This window comes from Dipodomys spectabilis, unplaced genomic scaffold, assembly GCF_019054845.1.
Source record: "Dipodomys spectabilis isolate Male_0828 unplaced genomic scaffold, ASM1905484v1 ptg000714l, whole genome shotgun sequence".
NCBI lineage: Eukaryota > Metazoa > Chordata > Mammalia > Rodentia > Heteromyidae > Dipodomys > Dipodomys spectabilis.
The window spans coordinates 360,955-382,785 of record NW_024871391.1 but is presented as its reverse complement, the minus strand read 5'-3'; the positions used below and the strand labels follow the sequence as shown (position 1 = coordinate 382,785).

General features: G+C 46.7%; 1 protein-coding gene across 1 annotated transcript; it reads left to right on the top strand.

The window, feature by feature from the left end:
* The first annotated feature begins 7,937 nt into the window (after positions 1–7,937).
* On the top strand, positions 7,938–11,836 carry Fam170a (family with sequence similarity 170 member A). Its single transcript, XM_042672520.1, has 3 exons — positions 7,938–8,007; positions 10,259–10,399; positions 11,076–11,836. Exons 1-3 carry the CDS (start codon positions 7,938–7,940, stop codon positions 11,834–11,836), a joined length of 972 nt encoding a protein of 323 aa, XP_042528454.1.
* Positions 11,837–21,831: the final 9,995 nt, after the last annotated feature.

The window sequence follows — 21,831 nt, the reverse complement described above, 5'->3', positions numbered from 1 at the left end:
GCCACTTAATTCCTATGATGCTGACACTACGTTGGTGACACACACTTACCAACCACTTCCTTTGGGATGGATGCTGTCCTAATCAGTTTACGTATGCTCACTCATGTCAAGACAGACTCATCATAAGCTCTACAGAGCTGCCACTATTCGGACCTTCATCTTGGAGATGGCCATTGGAGCCATAAAGAAATAAAAGCAAAATGCCTAAGGTTCTAGAACTGAGCTCATTACTCACGAACCCTCCCTTTGTAGATGAGGACATGAAGTCCCGGAAGATCGCAGAAAACTTCTATGATGACAGAAGTAAGGAGCCCAATACTTGGGAAGCAAACTCAGACCTAACTCAGTGGGCACACCTTTCTACATATTCTTCCCAGAGACATTTTTGCTTTGTCCTAAATTACAGAGCATGGCACTTTTTTTTTTTTTTTTGTCGGTCGTGGGGCTTGAACTCTGGGCCTGGGCGCTGTCCCTCAGCTCTTCAGCTCAAGGCGAGCACTCTACCACTTGAGCTACAGCGCCACTTCCGGTTTTCTGGTGGTTTATTGGAGATAGGAGTCTCACGGTCTTTCCTGCCCTGGCTGGCTTTGAACCGCGATCCTCAGATCTCAGCCCCCTGAGTAGCTAGGATTACAGGCGTGAGCCACCAGCGCCCGGCTGAGCATGGCACTTTTAATGAAAGAAAACCTTGCCAAGTGAAAAGCAGACTAATGAGATATTTGGGATGCTTTGCAGTAAATAAATCTCTTTCAGAATTCTCATCATCTCCCACTCAAGTTGCTAAAGCCATAACAGGACCAATTACCTCAGCCTGTTTGAAACAGTGTGGGAGTGGACCTTCTTAATTTTACTGTTCAGGGCAGGCACTGGAGACCAACAAATTTTTCCTTTAGCTTGCTGAGGCACAGGTTGGAAATTGGATATATTAGATGCTGGCTTTCCCACCAGTCTCCTATGGCCTCTTCTTTTTTAGCTGCATCTTGGAACATTATTAAGCTTAAAAGGAAATAGGGCTCAAAATTGGGTCAACATAAAAAATGTAGGAAATATCAATACCAAACTGTTTTCCAAATAGATTAGACCTAGAGCCTAGACTCAACATGACTGCCTAGGACTTCGTGACGGCAATTTTTTTTTTTTTCTTCTTCTTCTTCTTCTAAGAAAAGTAATCTTAGAATCTTACTTGGAATTTTCAAGCAGCTCTTGTGAAAATAAGAAGCCAGAACAGAAGTGTGATTATTTCTAGCTGATATACAAGTGAATTTGAAGCCAGATGCTCCCATTTGTATTCAAGAAAAATGTGGGTGTCTACTTATGCTAGCTGTTAGGAAAATGAGGGACACGAAGACAGGCAAGTCTCAGCCCTTTTCTCTAAGAGTTGGTAGTTAATTAAGAGAAATGAAATATAAGCTGTAATAATCTGTACTGTGAGGGGAATTCTTTGCTGTTAATTATTCTGTTTGCTTGTAGGCAGAGTACCAAGCACATTACAGAAGGACGTGGCAAGGTACGTGTGTGTGTGTGTGTGTGTGTGTGTGTGTGAACTCAGGCGCCCTGGAGCAACAGCTGTTTACTAATGTGGCTAGGATTCCAACCACATGGTCCGAGTTACAGACCTGTGTGAGCTCCTCTGTATTTTACTGTTTAAACTGTGCAGGGTGTTGATTCACAACTCATTTGATACTCCTTCATGAAAGTTAAAAGTTTTATTCAGTTACCTCACCAAGTTGCATAACGTTCTGAAATGACCATTTTTAATCTGGAAATAGTTGGATGCATCTTGAGAGAATTAAAGCAACGTTTAAAATCAGGCAATGTCACCCATTTCATGTTCCTTTTCTATCCTCCAGTGGGCTCTGTGTATAGGCTAGAAGAGGTCATTCTGGATGCCATTTGACTACATTACTTAAATAGATGAGTTGAGTTTTAACCTGGACCCTTTGAAATGACGTGTATCAGCTCAGCAGGCATTATTGGTGTGATTTAAGTTGAAATATCTATAATGGAAGAAAACCCATGTCCTAGTTTGCCTTAGTCAGATCACAGAATGCTCAGTTCTAGAGAAATACATTGAAACTAATATAAGCAAGTAGAACCCATTTGGGAAAAGTTGGATAGGAAAAGAAAGTGAAATTTGTATATTTGTATAGCTGATAAAAAGACAAAAGATAACCGTCTTCAAATAATAGAAAGACTCTCTGAAAGAAGAGGAATGTAGATTTGTGCTAGATAGCGGTGAGGAAATTTGGTCCTACAAGCATAGATTATCTGTTGAAACTGCCCAAGGACATTGAAATTCCTTCCAAAAGCGATGGCTCCAGCCAGGGAAGACGCTGTCTGTTGGGGCAGGCAATTATGTGGTCGAGCCAGTTTTGAGGAAATGCCTGGGTAACACAGGCACTGGATCGAGCATCTCAGCAGCTGTGAGCGGTCTTTCTAAGAGCCCTGGGTGAGGGGGTGATGAAGGAAGAATGTGGGAAGAATCCACACAGCAAAGAGTTACTTTTTCTGTGCTCGTACTGGGGCTTGGACTCCTGGCCTTGAGCTCTCACTAGCTTTTCTGCTCACTGCTGGCACTCTGCTACTTGAGCCACACCTTCACCTCTAGAGTTTTTGCTGGTTAACTGGAGATAAGAATCTCAAGGATGTGTCTGCCTGTGCTGGCTCCAAACCACAATCCTGTATCTCTGCCTCCTGGGCAGCTAGGATTACAGGCTTGAGCCACACTGATGTCTGGCAGTCCATGCTGATTTGATATACTTTTTTTTTTCTGTGTCCTGTATATGTCTGCCATACACTATGGGCCCTGTAGATATGAGTCTGCAACTTAATCATCTCATGCAACTGTGTTCTTATACATGTTATTTGATAATAACCTTTATTAGATATGCAATGTCAGGCTTCAACAGTAAGGCAGTGTAGCTTGGCACCATGTACAGACTCTAATTTTAGTGTGGCTGTATTTTTTCTCTGAAGGAAGAAAGGATTTGAGTCGTTTGCCACATTTCCACAAGATGTAAATCTTGGGACACTCAAGAAGACAGAGAGCAGTTGGAGCTCCCATGCACATCTGCTGTGCGGCTCCAGCTCCCTGCCAGTTGGGCATCTTTGCTCTGCAGCCTTGAGCCTCTCAGCCCTTTTTGCCCACTAAGGGGCTGAGTGAGGATGGTAGATGGCTTCTGGCTTCTGCTAATTTCTCACAGACCTTCTGTAGCAACAACCATTAACTACTCCTGGAGAAAGAACCCATTTTCTTGCTCCCTCAGGCAGATCCTGTGTGCTCACAGCAGCACCTAATCTTCAATGATCTCAGCCCTCACACTTAGAATCAAGCTTCTCGCTGATCCTTTACTGAACTCTAAACAGCAGTAAGACAGAATTTATGGACCAAGAGTTATTTAAGGCCTGGGACTGACTAGCAATTCCTGTTTCCCATGGTTGTGGATATACTTCCCATCCCTTAGAAGGGACACAGAGACCTTGGTCACAGTCTATTAAATCCCACTTATTTCCATGCACTGATGTCAAAGGTATCAGGAACATGGAAGAAATTTCCAAAACTCCACAAGATGAGGTTAAAAGAAGATGTGGCTCAGTTTAGACTCTCCATGAGGGATTCACCTTGGCATTATTAACCATCTAAGCCTGCTTTGTAAGGTTGGATTCTGTGGCTTACAATGTGCACGCAGCAACCGAGCCCCTGACGAGAAGGGTTTTTACAGTTGTGGTGTTTTACTTACTCCTTGGATTCTTTTCTAACTAGAGATTCATTACCATGTAATCATCTGAACTATCATGAGCATCAGCTCTGTTAAGCACTATCAGTTTGGTTATGGATATATTTTATGTGTTCATGTTCTTAAGCCATAACTTCTTTCAAGGATTCCACTCTCCAGAAGATCTAGACTGTTGTCAATTTATGAGAAAGGTGGGTATTTATTTTTGGTACTTCCCCCTCATTCCTTCAACACCTATTTCTTTACCATGTGTCATTTCTCCTTTGCCCTTTGTCCAGATGGGGTCATTCAAAAACGGCCTAATTTTTAGCCTAACCTTTCCCCCAGTCCTTGCTGATAATGACTTAAGACGTCACTGCTCACAAAAGTACTTAAATTTTGAGAAAAATTGTGTATGGTTGAATATTAAGTCTCAGTGGTGGAATTTTGGGTAGTTTAAGGATGAAGTTGGGCTTTCACGGTACTTCAGACACACTGGAGCAGAGAATGGCCATATCCCCTTTTTTCAGATAAATGCAGAGATGACTCTTATGGTCTTGGATTGGAGAAAATAAAATGAAATAGGAACCAGTTGGGAACTGTTTGAGCAAAGGACAAAGAAGATCCTTGGACAAAGGACTTACAAGATCTTTATTGTTCCAAGGGAAAAGTGGTATGTGAGGGAGCTCGGCCTCGGAACAAGAAACAGAATTAACTGAAGGAGTCAGCCTTACTCATCAAAGATTTCTACACCATGGGTTGCAAGGGAAAAATAGAACTTGAGAAGAACTATTGTAGAAGAAGGCTTGACATGCTATGAGAATGTGTGGGCTAGTGTCCTTGGTCTATCTGGAAAGAATCTTTTAAAAAAAGTTTTAGTGGAACTTAAAAATATATTTAAAAATTTGTACAACTGGAAGAAATGATTTGAGAAATGCCCTGAGCTGTGTTTGAGGGATGTTTGGCTAAGTTGAAGGTGAGTATGGTGCTCTAGATGGGAAAATCCAATCAGTAACCCAATTCTGCAGGGCTTCTAAGATTTGGTGAGTTATTTTAGACTCTATTCTCTATTAGTAAGCCACTTTTAGAGAATGCTATTCTTTAAAACATAACTGTGGCCAAGATGGATTTAAAGAAAAAAATGATATGGTCATGTGTTCACAATTTGGAAAAGAGGAAAGATTGTCTCTAATAAAATGTGAGTCTATTTTGCAGGGACAAAATAAGCAGTGTAACTGCAATGCATAAGCCCCTTTTCCATGTATGAGTTCTTTATCATCATGGAACAGCGTCTGGCAGTCAAGTTATCTTTAAAGTAATAAGAGCAAAAGCTATTTGGAAAATGCGTCAGAGCCATGTGTACTTTGCACAGGACTGTGAACAAATAGGATTGCACTAAGGCATTTGCCATGGTGTGTGGCCGTGCACGGCTGCTTGCTATCATATGTACTTTCATCTCAGCTGACGCCTGTGAAAGGTTCCTGCCACCATATTACTCAAAGACCCGGAGTGTCAACAGGATAATCGAAACAGCCAAATGGGAATCAGTTTGCCTACTGTCTCTAGAAATATTCAGAAGACCATTTCTTTTTGTATTCCTTATATTCAGGGCACAAAACCCTCCCATATATCTAATCTTTGCTAGGTTAACCATTTCAAAACAAAGTGATTTTCCAGTTGCTTTTCAGTTTAAGCCAAGAATTTTGGGAACTTCCAACCTTTTCACCTGAATTTACCATAAAAGAAGAAAAATAAGACAAAAGGTAAAATAAATGCATTCAATCGAACAACACTGTCTTTGTGTAAAAATGCTAACAGCATATAATGTAAGAGATATGAGCACTAGATCTAGTTTTGAGAATGTCTGGCCTGATTGACTCTATTGTCTGGGAATAACTTTTGAGTGGGTGTCATGTGGGTATTTCCAGGCCAGCCCCAATGTGTGAGGCCCTCCAGCATTCTCCTCCCCTCTGCAACCATATCTGTCAACTTTCCAGAGAGCTGTGGCTTTGGAAACTCGAGAAGAGAGACAGAGAGGAGCAGAACTCCCCACTAGCCCACAGCCAGCACATTCTAACAGCAAAATCCTTCCCTGGGGTATTTATTATCATGGTTGACGCAGCCTCTGGAGAGTCTGCCTGGGATGGATAGGGTAGAGATATGCCGATAGTGATGGCCACAGCTGGTGTCCAAGCCACTTTAGGCTGGTATTTCCTATCGTTAGAAATGCTGAATTATGGCCTGGGCAGCCCCTTGATGGGGAGGCTGTAGAAAAGGAAGGAAGGAAGGTGGTTGGCTTGAGAACTTCCAGTGTGCGTTCTAGTGTACAGGAGTTAGCTGTAATTCTTAGGTTAGTGACTGCCTTCTTATGGCTACTAAGATCACAGGGACATATGGCCCCACCCAGCTTACCTCCAGACACTTGCCTACTGAGGGCATCATGATCCCCTAACCTCAGCCTCCCTTGTAACTTGGGATGACTAAACCCAACTATGGATTGAAGACATGTCTCAAGAATTTTTCTGCCTGCTCTTAGCCTTCAAAGAAGCTAGGATTACAAACTTAAGTCACAGATGCTCTGCTCCAAGGCTGGTTGCTATCCTTGCTAGCTTCTTCCTTCTAGGACAGACTTGTTTGCTACAAGACTGAAAACCAGGGTCAATGAATTTAGCCTTGTCTTGCTCAGAGTCAAACTGTCACTCACTTTCTCTGTGGTTTTCAGCAATGCCTCCCACACTTCAGCTTGACATTAGCAGTGAAGAATTCTCACACTGTATCAAACCATGTTCTCCAAAGCAAAGCAGAAAGTCCTTGGTTATTCCTGAAGGCCTCCACTGTTAGGCTTCTGGGGACAAAATGTGGTCTCACCAGATTTTCCATGAGCGTATCTCCTCTAATCCATAGTCTCCATTTCCCAGCAATAGACTTGGAGTGGGCTTCTTGGTAGAGTATCGGATACAGTGTAGAAGCCTGTCTCTTGGAGGATATCTAATTTGTCAGCAAGAAATAGCATGCTAGTTCTTACAACTGCACGTGTGTTTTTTTCTGGTATGGAGGGAGGTTCAGATACAGGATCTTGGATCCTGGCTTGCTTGCTCATAGCTGGTGCTCTAGACTTCAACCAGGCTTCTAATCTGGCTTTCTGCTGGTTCACTGGAGGTGAGTCATATGGACTTTTCTGTCTGGTCTGGTTTTAAACTGAGATTCCCCCAGAAACCAGATTCCTGAGTAGCTAGGATTGTAAGTGTGAGCCACAGTGCCTGGCTCTATGTAATTTTTAGTTTAGCCCTTGGTCTTGCTGCTATTCTGTCCGTGTTTCACCTGTCCCTGTTTGGAAGCCATGAAGGACTGTTGCTCTGAAGGCAGCTTGCATTTGGATGCCCACCAGCTGGGCTGCCACAGTTCTGAAGGCTTGGTGGCTTATCTGTTATGAATGGGACAGGCTGCCACTATTCTGCTTAGATGCACAGTGCAGCCATCTCCTCCCGGAATTTTTGTACACCTATCTTTCTAGTTATGTTTCAAGGATCCTTTTTTTCCACTACCCATAGAATGAACAAAAATCTCTGATCTAAGCATCTAAGCTCTTCTAGTAGGGTAAGAAGAGAGTCAATACATAATCTCAAAAGATCCTGTTTTTACTGTATTTCTGCCACAGTATTCTTCTCCTGAAGTTCGGGGTTCTAGCAAGTTACTGGTGCTTCAATTCTGCCTACCTTTGCTCTCAGCAATGAACACAAGCCTTGCTTCCTGCTTGAGGGCAGAAAGGAAAGGGTGAAGTAAAAGGCGAAAAGAAAAAGTTAAACAGAAACATGTTAACATCTAAAAATATTCTGCCACATTTGAAAGACGAGAGAGTTGACTTCATTAGAGAGGTTCCATTGGGTGAGAGGATTGTTCTTGAAAGTGGGGTTTCTGGAGTTGCAGGGGCCAAGGTGGACCAAGGCTCTCAGAATTCTCTGATGTCATCACTGAGGTCAGAGAATCCTGCTATGGGCCTGGTGACCTTTGAACCTTAACAGCCCTGCACGGTACTGAGCTCTGGGCAGGTGGCTGGTTCACAGAGTGGTCTGAGTTCTTCCGCCATCCAGAGACTTGGGTATATTTATTTGTATTGAATCATTTCAACGGATTTCCTGAGTCAATAAGGGCCAGTCTGTAGGAAGAAGGGGAGGTAGACACCACTCTAGACATCCCTGAAGGGCCTTTTCTAGCTATACTATGAAACGAAGACAAAAGAGAAAACACCTGGAGAGTGAGGAGCCCCAGGAAGATGAAGAGCTGGGAGGAGGTATGCGCTGGGAACAGGGGCGCTGCGCAGCCCAGCCTTCTCTAGGAGGGCAGGGCTGAGCAGGGTGGCATGTGTAAGTCAGGAGGGGCCTGGCATCCGTGGACACTGCTGATCTCTAGGGTACGAGATAGCATAAAACATACAAATGCCCTCGAAGACAGGAAGCAGATTTCCTGGGCTGCAGCTTCTTCCAGAGGCTGGCCCCTGAGACTCGACTGCAACAAAGACCAGGGTCACAGCCACCCAGCGTGGAGATGCAGCTTTTCCAAGTTGCCTCTTTCACGCTCTTTGTTTGCTGTTTGCTTAGGGTCAACTGAATGAGCACTGTGAACAAGAAATTTGAGTTGTCCTTCCTTTCAGGGAAGTGGGAAAGAGTAGGCTAATGAGTGTGTGAGTGAGGGCCTTGGTGAGAGGGGCCTTGATGGCTGACGTGAGTGGTCCAGAGGCAGAGTCACGCTGAGATCACAGAGACTGTACGCCCTCAGCAGAAACAATCACCTAACCGTCCATCAGAGTTTGTGACTGCACAGGTTTGGTGTTTCCTGAGGAACTGAAAAGTGTGTGTGTGTGAACCTCACAGAGAACATGACCCAACGGACGGGGCCAGACTTCACAGGAACCAGAGGGAGTCAGGTTGCATGTTAACGGCATATATTAGATGTAAACGAAAAAGGTGAGAGCCAGCTGGAGGCGTCTGGTCAAATCAGAGCCCGGCAGTTCGTATAGTGCCCAGGATAGACTGGGCAAGAGGCCTGGAGTGCAGGCAAACTTCCAGGGGCATGGACACACAGCCCATGGCTGGGACAGTTCTCCTTTCACTAAACTCTGGAGGGGGTGTGTGTGCGCGTGTGTGTGCATGTGTGTGTGCGTGTATGTGTGTGTGCATGCGCGTGCATGTGTGTGTGTGTGCATGTGTGTGTGTGTGTGTACTCTCAACTCTTTTCTGTCTCTAAATACCTCTATAACGAGTCAAATGTTCTAATATGCCACATCTATAACACAATATACAGCAACACCAGGGCTATTCTGTACAACATACAATGAGGCAAAGATTCATTTCCACCTCCTTAAAGAAAATATATAATGTCCAGGCTGGTCTTGGTGGCTAATGACTGTAATCTCAGATACTCAGAAGATAATCAGAAGAATCATGGTACAAGGCCAGCCTGGGCAAAGGGTTAGTGAGATCCTATCTTAACAAAAAAGTTGAGCATGCTAGTGTGTACCGGTAATCCCAGCTACATGGGTGGCATGGGGAGATGGATCATGGTCCTAGGCTGGCTGGGCTCGGAGTAGGGGTGGGGGATGACACAAGGCACTATCGGAAAAAGTAATTAAAGTAAAAAGTGCTGGGTCATGTATTAAGTTGTACAGTGCCTGCTTAGCAAGCAGAAGCACAAAGCCACAAGTTCAAACCTAGTTCCACCATTATATATGTCATATATATGATATATAATATGTATTATATATTCCTATTAAACTTGAATTTCAGATAAACCACAAATGATTCTTTTTGTTGTTGTTGTTGGTTGTGGGGCTTGAACTCTGGGCCTGGGTGCTGTCCCTCAGCTCTTCAGCTCAAGGCGAGTGCTTTACTGCTTAAGCCACAGTGTCACTTCCCACAAATGATTCCTTTAAGACGAATTTGTCCTGAGTATTGAATAGGATCTACTGGCTCTAAAATCATTTGTAATTTATCTGAAATTCAAATTGAAATAGGAGTCAGGTATTTTTGTTAAATCTGGTAACTATGAGTTGACCTGTCATATACTTAATGCTTCTGCTTAGTGCCTGCCTTTTGAGATTAAACTAGAAGGTCCAGTTAGAAGATGGGTTTTATCTGGTCTAATATCCCAGAACACAGAGTGGGGAATACTGCCTGATACGTAGTAGCCGTTCACTATGCGGATTTAGTAACTGTTTTCTACTTGTCAATCCTGAGCTGTGAATACACAATTCTCCACAGACCCAGACAAGCACTTCCATTCTGTTCCCTGCACTGACCCCATGCTTATCAAAGGTTTCCACGTGAGCCGTCCATACTCAGTCATCTCACAGGCCTACATTCCTAACAAGACACTAATAAAAGGGCCTTTGACTATGATGAAATACCGGTGCGTCCACCAGGAGCCAGACGCGAAGGCTCTCTGTAGTCTCCATACAGGGCATGCATGTCAGGTGCTGGCTAAGTGAACAATGTACAAGCATGCCCACTCCACCGTATCTCAAGCGCCCTTTGTCCTTTTTCCAGGAATTTCAAAGATACAAGAGGATGGCCCTCAGCCTGGACCCACTGCAATGGCCACAGTCTGGAGCCCAGGGGTAGGGGAGGTCTCCTCTGCCTCTGAATACTTCTCCTGTGTTTCTCCTCCATGCAAGCTCGGCCATGGTAGTAAGGGTGCAAGGCTCTCGGGGTGAGACACTTTGGGTGTGTGGCTCCTGTGTAAGGCTAGAGGCACGTAGCTTATTCAGGCACAAGGTGAGAGGAGGCCCAGGGCAGCTGGAGTGGTCAGCTCTGTGGAGGGGTCCAGGGGGGCTCAGAGCTGTGAGGCACATGGATGGGAGCTTGGTGTGGGAGGCCAGGAGCCCTGGTGTGATCATGTGGGAGTTGGGGGAAAGTGACCAGGGGGATCTGGACTGGAGCATCAGGCCAAGCGGCAGAGTAAGCACCTCTGCAGGGACTATACTCTGCCTATGTCTGACTACCAGAAAAGGACAAAAGGACTGTGTCATACCAGGTCTTTAGCTGTACAGCTACCATGCGATGATATTCCACACAGGTGTATCTAGTCTTGGCACATACAACAACACTCAAATGTGTGATGCTATGCTATTCTGCCCCTACTTTCCACAAACAACATGCCAATGAGCCACACGATCCTACCCCTGCTCCATGAAGTTCACAGCCCTGAAAACCACAGGCCATACTCCCATGTATCAACAGCCCTACAAACACAATGTCACCACCACACAGTTGACAAACATCAAGCTCCTCACACATTTATGCCACACCCTTTAGCTGCCGGGAGCCCCGGGCATCTTCTGATGCGTCTAATTTCTCTCTCTAGGATGCCAGAGAGTACAACAAGGAAGTCCCCAGGTCAGATCACCTGCAGCCCAGGCTCAGGAGCCAGGAGAGACTCCTGCCCCTTCACAGCAGGTCTCCTCATCCCATTCATCCTATCAGACCTGTGTGTCTTCCCTGCCTTTAAACACAGATGAAAAGGGCATGAAAATATACTACATGCAGGTACAAATGATAAAAGGTGTGGCTGTCTCCTGGGAGAGGGAAGAAACCTCCGAGATCCTAGAAAAGCAGCCACGGATGGAGGAAGCAGTGCTTCTGGGGAGCGTGCGGGTGGGCACGCCACCCTCCGACGTGTCAACCAGGAACCTCCTGTCTGACAGTGAGCCTGGCGGGGAGGAGAAAGAATACGAGGAGAAAGTAGAGTCAGACAGCACACCAGGGTCACCCGCAGTGGAGGAGAGGCCCCGGGCCAAGACGCCTGACTGGCTGGTGACAACGGAGAACGGCTTTAGGTGCATGGCCTGCTGCCGGGTTTTTGCTACCATGGAGATCCTTCGAGAACATGTACAATATGGAATCAGGGAGGGCTTCAGCTGCCACGTCTTCCACCTCACCATGGCTCACCTGATAGAAAATGTGGAATCAGAGAGCACCCAAGAGGAAGAAGAGGAGGAGGAGGAGGAGGAGAGACCAGAAGAGGAGAATGAGGAGCAGCAGCCCACAGAGGAAGACCTTGGACTGAAGAGATCATGGAGCCAATGCCCAGGATGTGTGTTTCACTCTGCAAAGGACAGGAAGTGAGCAGGGGCTGGGCACACTGAGGGGACAGCGCCTTTTCCTAGCCAGCACCCTTCCTCTAATCTAGATTTGGGCCAGCGTGAGGGGAAAACTGAGGGGCCAGTGCCTTTTCCAAGCCAGTACCCTTCCTCTAACTAGATTGGGGCCTCCATGAGGAGGAAACAGGAAATTCCCTAGTGTGGGGAACAAGAGAATCTGGAATTAACTGGGTCCTCTGCTTCTGCTCAGACACCTTACATGACTATGTCCAGGTTTGTCTGGAGTTTTCCAGTTCTCGTAGGGAGTTGAGACAATTTGTTAGGAGCAGCAGAACTCCCTTCTTTGTAACTAAGAAGTGCCTTTTACTCCCTTTCACATAGCAAGTGAGATTTATGGGCCAGACGATCCCGGAAGTTGGGGAGCCCTTCTCTTGGGAGAGGTAAGGCCTGTCTGCTGAGCTACATCACAGGAATGGAAAGGAAGGGCTGCAGGGCTGGCTTACCCGGTGGTTCTGCTGCTGAGCCAACTTGTGTTACACCTGGGGCTTCTTTACTAAAATGAGAAGGGGGAACTTTCTCAGTAGCTCAACTTTAAGCAGAAATACTGGAGAGAGGGGAAAAAGATGTTCAACCTAACTCAAGGCCAGACTGGCCTGTAGAGAACAAGGCCCAGCAAATCAGAGGTCTGTGTCTGTGAGTCTTCAGTCTGAACTGGGATCTCACTGGTCCGTGAACACGGTGGGGGAAAGGGAAGTGTGGAAGTGAGGTCTCAAGAAGTCTAGGAAACTTGTAGGGCATTCATTTGCTGTAGTGAGTCTGAAAGTGAACTCACTGTGAAAGCATGACTCTAGCTTTAAGATTAAAAGAAAGAGGTAGCTGAGCAGCTGAGCTTCTGTCGCTTCCGGTCTCTTCCTCTTGTGCCTTACTTGTTTCCTCACTTCCAGGGAGAAGAGAACCATGAAGACAGATGTAGGCAGAAACCAGTAGCACACAGGAGGACGCGTGGACCAATACCCAGTCTACCATGCAAATGTTATATCCAATAAAACTTCTTTTACACACTTTGCCTGAAGATATTATTTAATGAACCAATCAGTCCATCCACTTGGCCCTCTAGTAGTTTGCAAATGAGGTCTCCCATCAGCACTATAGGAGTCTACCCGCACTTTCCATAGGAAGCCCTCAATATTCAAGCTCCAAGGGTTATTAGGCTTCTAGTGCATGACTACATTTCATAGGAGACTACAACAAGCCACGCTGAGCACAAAAGAGGCCAAGGGGCAGTGGCAGGCACTGTGGACCATGGCTGAAAGCCCTGGGTAGGGTTTACTGGAAGAAGAACTTAGAGAGGTCTAGTGCAGTCTGCATTACCCCCCCCCCCCCCCAGGGATGGACCAGAGAGGGGCTGTGAGGTGCAGCTTCACAGGAAACAGCAAGCCAGAAAGGAAATTTCTCAGTGTTGGTGTTAACTAAGGAGTGGCGTATCTCTGAGATGGTGGGACTTCCTCAAAAGCATTTGCAGAGGACAGAAGACCCCAATCTGAGCCTGGGGAAAGAGCTGGCCATATTAGGAGTCTGAGCTGGTAAACTCTGAGACTTCTAGTTCTGACAGCCATGTTTTGATTTTAAAACACACTTATTTTGTCTTTTGAAGGTTTGACTCAAGCACCTCCTGAACGGTATTATCACAGTACTGTGGTAATACTGGATAATAGTACTGGGACAACAGGAACCCAGGAGGCACTGAAGACTGGCTTTGATGAAGAGTTTGTCCACTGTCATCCAAAAGTGTGAGTGTGAGTGTGTGAAGGGCAGCATATCTTCCTATTCTGAAGATATGGCAGACAGAACTTAGAGGACTCACTGCGTTAAAATGTGTGTGTGTGTGTGTGTGTGTGTGTGTGTGTGTGAAGGGCTGCGTGTCTCCCTCTTCTGAAGAAATGGCAGGCAGGCCTTATTAAATATTGATGAAATGGGAGAGGACACAAAAAGTAGAAAGATATGTCACGTTCTTGGGCTGGAAGAATCAATATTGTTAAAGTATCTACACTATCCAAAATGATCTACAGATATAATGTAACTAATCAGAATGTTAAAAATGGCATCTTCACAGAACTAGAAAACACAACCCTAAAATGTATATGCAACACCCAAATCCCCCAAATGGCCAAAAAGTATATAAAGCTGAACAAACTGACTTACAAATGTATTACAAACCCATCCTAGTCACAATAGCATGACAGTGGCATTAAAACTGACACTAATGGGACTGCAGTGAATACATTGACTTAGCCAGTTTATATCTGACAAAGGTGAAAATAATTTGCATTGGAGAAATGACTGTCTTTTCACTCAGTAGTACTGGTATAGTTCAATATTTAGTCACAACAGATGAATCAACTAGACCATTTTTTTAAATAAAAATAGACTCAAATTGCATTACAGGCTTAAAGGAAGATTGAAACAAAGTTATGGCTGGGAAGGTGGCTCAGTGGTAGAGCGCTTGCCTTGCCTTGCATGCCTGAGGCCCTGGGTTTGATTCCTCAGCACCACATAAGCAAAAAGAAAAAAGCCGGAAGTGGCGCTGTGGCTCAAGTGGTAGAGTGCTAGCCTTGAGCTAAAGAGCTGAGGGACAGCGCCCAGGCCCAGAGTTCAGGCCCCATGACCGGACCTCCCCGCCCCCCCCCAAAAAAAAGAAACAAAATTACTAGATGTGGCAAAAGACAATACACTGAAGACTTTTTTGAAAAGACTCAAAGGTACAGAGAAAAAAATAAAAATAGACAAATGGAATTACATAAAACAAGAAAGCTGCTAGGTGTTGGTGGCTCACGCCTGTCATCCTAGCTACTCAAGAGGCTGAGATCTGAGGATCACTGAAGCCAGCCCTGGCAGGAAAGTCCATGAGACTTTTATCTCCAATAAAATACTCACAAAAAGAGAAGTGGTGCTGGGTTCAAGTGGTATACCACTAGCCTTGAGAGACAGAAACTCAAGAACAGTGCTCAGACTGAGTCCAAGCCCCAGGACTGGCAAAACAAAAAACACTCCAAAACAAAAAAAAAATACTAGAAAGCTTTTCTGCAGTGAAGGAAACAATATAGTATTGAGATAGCCTAAAGAATCAGAAAAACTATTTATGATCTGCCAGACAATGGGTTGATAATTAGAACATATTAAGGACTCCAAGAATAATGGAAGATGCATTACATTCATAAACTGATTTGTTAGATGGTAAGTTTTTGGAACAACACTGTAATTTAAAAAAAAAAAAAAAACAACTCCAAAAACTTACCAGATACTGGCGGCTCACACCTGTAATCCTAGCTACTAAGAAGGTTGAGATCTTAGGATTATGGTTTGAAGTTAGCCCAAGTACAAAATTCTATGAGAGCCAGGTGCTGGTGGCTCACACCTGAATCCTAGCTACTCAGGAGGCTGAGATCTGAGGATTGCATTCAAAGCCAGCCCAGGCAGGAAAATCCGTGAATCTCTTTATCTCCAATAAAACCACCAGAAAACCAGAAGTGGTGCTGTGGCTCAAGTGGTAGAGCGCTCACCTTGAACTGAAAAGCTGAAGGACAGTGCCCAGGCCCAGAGTTCAAGCCCCACGACCGGCCAAAAGAAAAAAAAGGTCAATGATACTCTTATTTCCCATTAACCAGCAACAAGTCAGAAGTGGGCGCATGACTCAAGTGGTTGGGCACAAAGAGGCCAAGTCTCAGCTTTAAGCAAAGAAGGCAAGTGAGAATCAAAGTCCATGAGTTCAAGCTCCAGTCCCAGCACAAAAATATAACAAAAAAGAATACCAAAAATAAATAATCAGATCAAAATATGAGTAACGTATCTCAAAAGACATTTTCTACAAGGAAGACATAGAAATCCTCAACATGTTTGTAAAATACCCTCAAATTACTAATCATCAGGGAAGTGAAAGTCAAACCATCTCATCCAGCAAGGATGGTCATTATCAAAAGACTAATGCTAACAAGTACTGGTGAGAATGTTCCTGAGAAGCTTTTAAGTGCTTTGCCGCAGAGATTATTCATCCTTCTACTTCAGCAGGCATTCAATAAGAAGTTTATGAGTGAGTGAATCAACTCTGGATACGAGTTAGTCCTAAACATCCTGGTTGTGCTTAATGCGTGACACTGGGATGAACTCCAGTTGACATTTACAGTCTATAAAATCCTTGAGAACACACCGATTTCTACTGAGCATAGTGTAGCAGTTTTGTCCAGAACTGAAACATACAATTTAAAAATCAGAGTACTGGGCATTTGGTCATTACTAGCACTAATTAAGACTAGTAAAATCAAAGGTTTAAATAAAACCCCAATGTTGCAAACTTGTGACTAGTACACATTCTGTAAAGGCAGATGCTTTACTAATCAAAGAAACATTATTATTTTGTAGGCATTCTACAGAGAACCCTGACCAGATGAATATTTCCAGGTTGCCACAGTACTCTAGGCAGTGAATGCTTGAATTTTTTGCAGTATTTGTGTAATGCTAATTTTACAGGCTGGGATACCTAAGATAGTAAAAGTTGAATCTAAGATAATTGATGTTATTTTGGGAACTCCAAGCTATTTTTTCAGTAATAATTTAAACAGCCAACTGGTGAAAGAGAAGGAGAAGAAAGAATTACCTAACATTTCTCTAACTCACTTTTCTCATCCCAAAATGATGATGATAATAATTCCTACTCTACAGAGTTGCCTTAAGAACTAAATGAATAATACGCATGAAGAGCTTGGACAGGCACATGGCATATGATGTAATGAGTGCATTTCTCATCAAGCATTGTTGCCTCCTCCTTTGTTTCCCCTTCCCATCTCCCCCCTTACCCCCCACCCCGCCCGTCCCCAGCTGAGCACACTTCTCAAGGGAGCAATGTGCGTCCTCCCCCTCCCCCTACATCGTTCCTGAAATGCATGCGTCATTGCAGTCTATCCCTAAATGCGTCTCTATGAGGTTGTCTCACTGATGATATGATTGTGACGTGAAATTCTTTTCTTTTCCCTTTGAGACAAGGTCTTGCTATGCAGCTCAGGCTGCCCTTCTACCTTAGTTTATTGAGCTGGGATTATAGGAATTAAATTTATACTACCCTTACCCAAAGGGAAGGCCAGAACTGATGGACGAAAGGGACACAATGTAAACTTATTGTACAGAAGAGTTGCCTCTTTCCTCGGAAGACTCAGCCTACATCCTAAGGATATAGTTCTCTGTCCCTGTAAGGGTACCCTCATCTATAAAGAGCTTATGAAATCAAACAAAACTGAAGTACATGATCTCTGATATGCCCCCAAAGTTATGATTTTATGCATCTGAGGCTATCAAAGGTAAAAGGTCACATGACTCATTGTTGATCTATGAAAACTGTGGTATATTAGATAAAACTGCTTCAATGGAGTTGGTCATTTGGCTGCTTTTCTGTCTGTACATCCTGATTCCCTGTTAAATGGCTTCAGCTTTAAACAAGGTTGGCAGTCAGCCTTGAATGCTGAACTATGCAAACTATGAGTGCTGATGATAATACTACGTATCTTAAAATCTCTCAGACAGCTGATAATGTATAAATGCCTTTGTCTGATTTTAAGAGTGATTTTGCACAAATGAAGGAAATCTCATAAACGCCTATTACATGCAGGTCCTGTTCAAACGGTGTATGGCTCTCTAGAGGATCTCACAGCCTAGTGAAAATCGGAAGAAACAGTTCCGATATAGAACAACAATGATTTCAAACAATGAGTCTGAAAGTTACAAATAAAGCCCCCTCAGAGATCCTGTCAGTGAACCATGACAGATGCAAATAGCTCCATTTTTTAAAATCAGATGTTTGTTCAATAAATGTGGCCAAAATTCAAAGTTACAGAGATAAAAATAAAAGTCCTCTAATTTTGCCAAATATATATAATTAAAAGTTATACCATGAAATATTTAGCCATCTCAAGTTCAAGCTAAAAGACATGCTTTTCAACTGAGTTTCTACAACATAAACCATCCTGCATCTGGTGGGACTCATAAGTGACTATATATGTTGCATATAAAATTCAGGAACATCTGGAGGCCTGCTAATTGCATCAGAATGTCACATAAAACAAGGAATCTTTCTGGCTCATGTCTTTAGAAGACAAAAATCACTTTCTCTGGTGCAAGTTTTGTGGCATAACTGACAGAATGTTGAGATGGCACATTTCACCATTTGTGTTTCCTCAGGTCCAATCCAGTCTCGAGACACTGGAGCCATAAACCTACATGTGGTCTGTGGTAGAATATGATAAACCCTTAAATCCATGGTAATAAAAGAGGTAGTGCTGAAGTTTAAATACCGCAAGCAGACACCACACTGGGCTGCTCTGACCAAGTGGCATAAAATCACTCCCTAATAAAGAAAGCTAATTTAAGGGCATGGGGTAAGAAATACCAGTTTTAGTGCAAGAGCACAAAATCTCCACATAGCATATACCCACCCAACTAAAGCCAACATTTAAACATTAAGAGAATCCTCTACAAAAATACTTCTCTCTTCTTTTAAAAATAAGAAGAAACGATCATTTCCTTATAGGTACGGTCTGTTTATATGGTACATTGCAAGTTCCAATCCTGAAGAGACAGAGTCCCCTGGGCCACTGCCACCACCACACATCCAGCCAGCCTTCTGCCGCTCTTCTCCCTTGAAAGAAGCATTCAGGACAATATAGTTGCATGTCACAAGTCACCTTTTTGGTTGTTTTGGTGTACCTCTGTTTTAACTCAGGGTCTTGAGTTTGCCGGACGCGTGCTGTCTTTGGGCCACACACCCCTAGCCCTTTCGCCTGTAATTGTTGCTCGCACAGGGCCTCTGAGCGTCCCGCAGACTGGTCCATCTACCTACAGTATCCTATGAAACTGAGATCATTACTGTAAACTAACATACCAGGCCCTCTTGCTGGGTGAGCTGGGGTCTCATCAACATTTTGCCTAGGCCTCAAACTATAATCCTTTCCATCTCTGCCTCCTAAGTAACTGGGATTATAGGCATAAAAAAAAGTAACTGGGATTATAGGCATGAGTCACGAACCCCGCCCTCTTTTTATTCTGCTTTTGGTGATTTTTGCGTCTGTGCTGAAGCCCTAGCAAACTGAATGACCTCACGTGCACCGTCTCTAGCACATTGGTGGGTACCTCTGTGACTGCGGGAGTTGTGGGGAGGATAACCATACTCTGAGTGTCTGCTTTCCTGGAGTCAGGAAGATGAATATCACAATTGAACTTCATTAGTGACGAGGAAGTTTGATGATTAGCTTTAGGTTTCTAATACAGTTCACCTTGACTTGAAGTTAATTCCATTATAACAACAGATCCCACTGCTCCAAGGACAGCTCAAACACAGCAAACTGCCTCCTGTGTTTGTTCCATACAGATAGAAAGAAAATGAAAAATAAAAACGAGAAAACTCATAGGGCGCAAAACTGATCAGGCTTTGTACTTTCCCCAAATTGATCTCCCAGAACCCATCCAATGAGTCCTGGAGGGAGACAAGGAAGCAGTGGAAGGCCAGTGGAGATTCCTATACTATTGCCTATGGAAATCAGAGTACTTCTACATCCTAGTCATGGAAAAATGGGGAGCGGGGAGTAGGGCTAAGTCCCACTCCATATTAGGGTAGTCGGGAATAGGGCTAAGTCCCACTCCATATTTGTAAAGCGGGGAGTAGGGCTAAGTCCCACCCTATATTAGGGTAGTCCAGAATAGGGCTAAGTCTCCACCCCATACTTGGGAAGTGAGGGGAAGGGCTAGGTCCCCACATACATACATGATCCCTGTCTTCCCTTCTCTTTTCCTATGCTGTTTAGTAATGGAAACAGTCAATGAAAGGTTCGCCTCACTGCCCAGGAGAAGATGGGTCTCAGGTCATTTTTCTCCGAAGTTCACATGTCTTCCCACAAATACCAACCATGATTCCCCATGTAGAGAGAACAGCACACTGACTTATTCTGGATCTCTGTGGGCTCCAGACTACAAAGGTTTGCCCTGTTTTGATTCCCATCTTCAAATGCATCGAGCCTCGCTGTCCACGTTTCACTCGACAGAGTGTGATCCAGCAGGGGCTCAGCATTCCCATCAACAATATGTAAGTTACCCCAAGTGGAGTGTGAGGAGGTGCTCAGCAAACACTGAAGTCCAATTGATATCGAGGCTTGACCTATACATTAAAGTAAAACAAGGAGCTTAGACTCCCTTTTCCTGAACGTCTTTCGCGTCTTTCTAGAATAGGCCCCAGCTGCACTCGTCTGCTTTGTTCCACAGGAATGGAACAAAGGCATCACTGTCCCACTACCTAGAAAGCACAGAGTTAACTAAGAACAGACGAGCATTAGAAACAACGCTTGATAAGAAATGTACTCATTACCTTGCTCATGTAATTGTAACACTTCTGTACAGTATTTTCACAATAAAAAAAAGTATTAGAATAGCTCCAGTTCTAGGAACCCTAGTCCCAAAGGGATTTTATCTCTAGAAGAAAAAAAGGAAGTCCGGGGTAGGGAGGGGACTACAGTGCGTGTCCTGTGAACCGTGAGGGAGGAGCCGGGGCTGGGGGGGGGGAGGAGCCGGGGCTGGGGGGGAGGGAGGAGCCGGGGCTGGGGGGGAGGGAGGAGCCGGGGCTGGGGGGGAGGGAGGAGCCGGGGCTGGGGGTGAGGGAGGAGCCGGGGCTGGGGGGAGGGAGGAGCCGGGGCTGGGGGGGAGGGAGGAGCCGGGGCTGGGGGGGAGGGAGGAGCCGGGGCTGGGGGGAGGGAGGAGCCGGGGCTGGGGGAGGGCGGAGCCGGGCTGGGGGGAGGGAGGAGCCGGGGCTGGGGGGAGGGAGGAGCCGGGGCTGGGGGGAGGGAGGAGCCGGCTGGGGGGAGGGAGGAGCCGGGGCTGGGGGGAGGGAGGAGCCGGGGCTGGGGGGGAGGGAGGAGCCGGGGCTGGGGGGAGGGAGGAGCCGGATGGGGGGGAGGGAGGAGCGGGGCTGGGGGGAGGGAGGAGCCGGGGCTGGGGGGAGGGAGGAGCCGGGGCTGGGGGGGAGGGAGGAGCCGGGGCTGGGGGGGAGGGAGGAGCCGGGGCTGGGGGGAGGGAGGAGCCGGGGCTGGGGGGATGAGGGAGGAGCCGGGGCTGGGGGGAGGGAGGAGCCGGATGGGGGGGAGGGAGGAGCCGGGGCTGGGGGGAGGGAGGAGCCGGGGCTGGGGAGGGAGGAGCCGGGGCTGGGGGGAGGGAGGAGCCGGGGCTGGGGTGAGGGAGGAGCCGGGGCTGGGGGGGAGGGAGGAGCCGGCTGGGGGGAGGGAGGAGCCGGGGCTGGGGGGGAGGGAGGAGCCGGGGCTGGGGAGGGAGGAGCCGGGGCTGGGGGGAGGGAGGAGCCGGGGCTGGGGGAGGGCGGAGCCGGGGCTGGGGGGAGGGAGGAGCCGGCTGGGGGGAGGGAGGAGCCGGGGCTGGGGGGGAGGGAGGAGCCGGGGCTGGGGGAGGGAGGAGCCGGGGCTGGGGGAGGGAGGAGCCGGGGCTGGGGGGGAGGGAGGAGCCGGGGCTGGGGGGGAGGGAGGAGCCGGGGCTGGGGGGGAGGGAGGAGCCGGGGCTGGGGGGGGATGAGGGGAGGAGCCGGGGCTGGGGGGAGGGAGGAGCCGGATGGGGGGGAGGGAGGAGCCGGGGCTGGGGGGAGGGAGGAGCCGGGGCTGGGGAGGGAGGAGCCGGGGGCTGGGGGGAGGGAGGAGCCGGGGCTGGGGTGAGGGAGGAGCCGGGGCTGGGGGGGAGGGAGGAGCCGGCTGGGGGGAGGGAGGAGCCGGGGCTGGGGGGGAGGGAGGAGCCGGGGCTGGGGAGGGAGGAGCCGGGGCTGGGGGGAGGGAGGAGCCGGGGCTGGGGGAGGGCGGAGCCGGGCTGGGGGGGAGGGAGGAGCGGCTGGGGGGAGGGAGGAGCCGGGGCTGGGGGGAGGGAGGAGCCGGGGCTGGGGGAGGGAGGAGCCGGGGCTGGGGGGAGGGAGGAGCCGGGGCTGGGGGGGAGGGA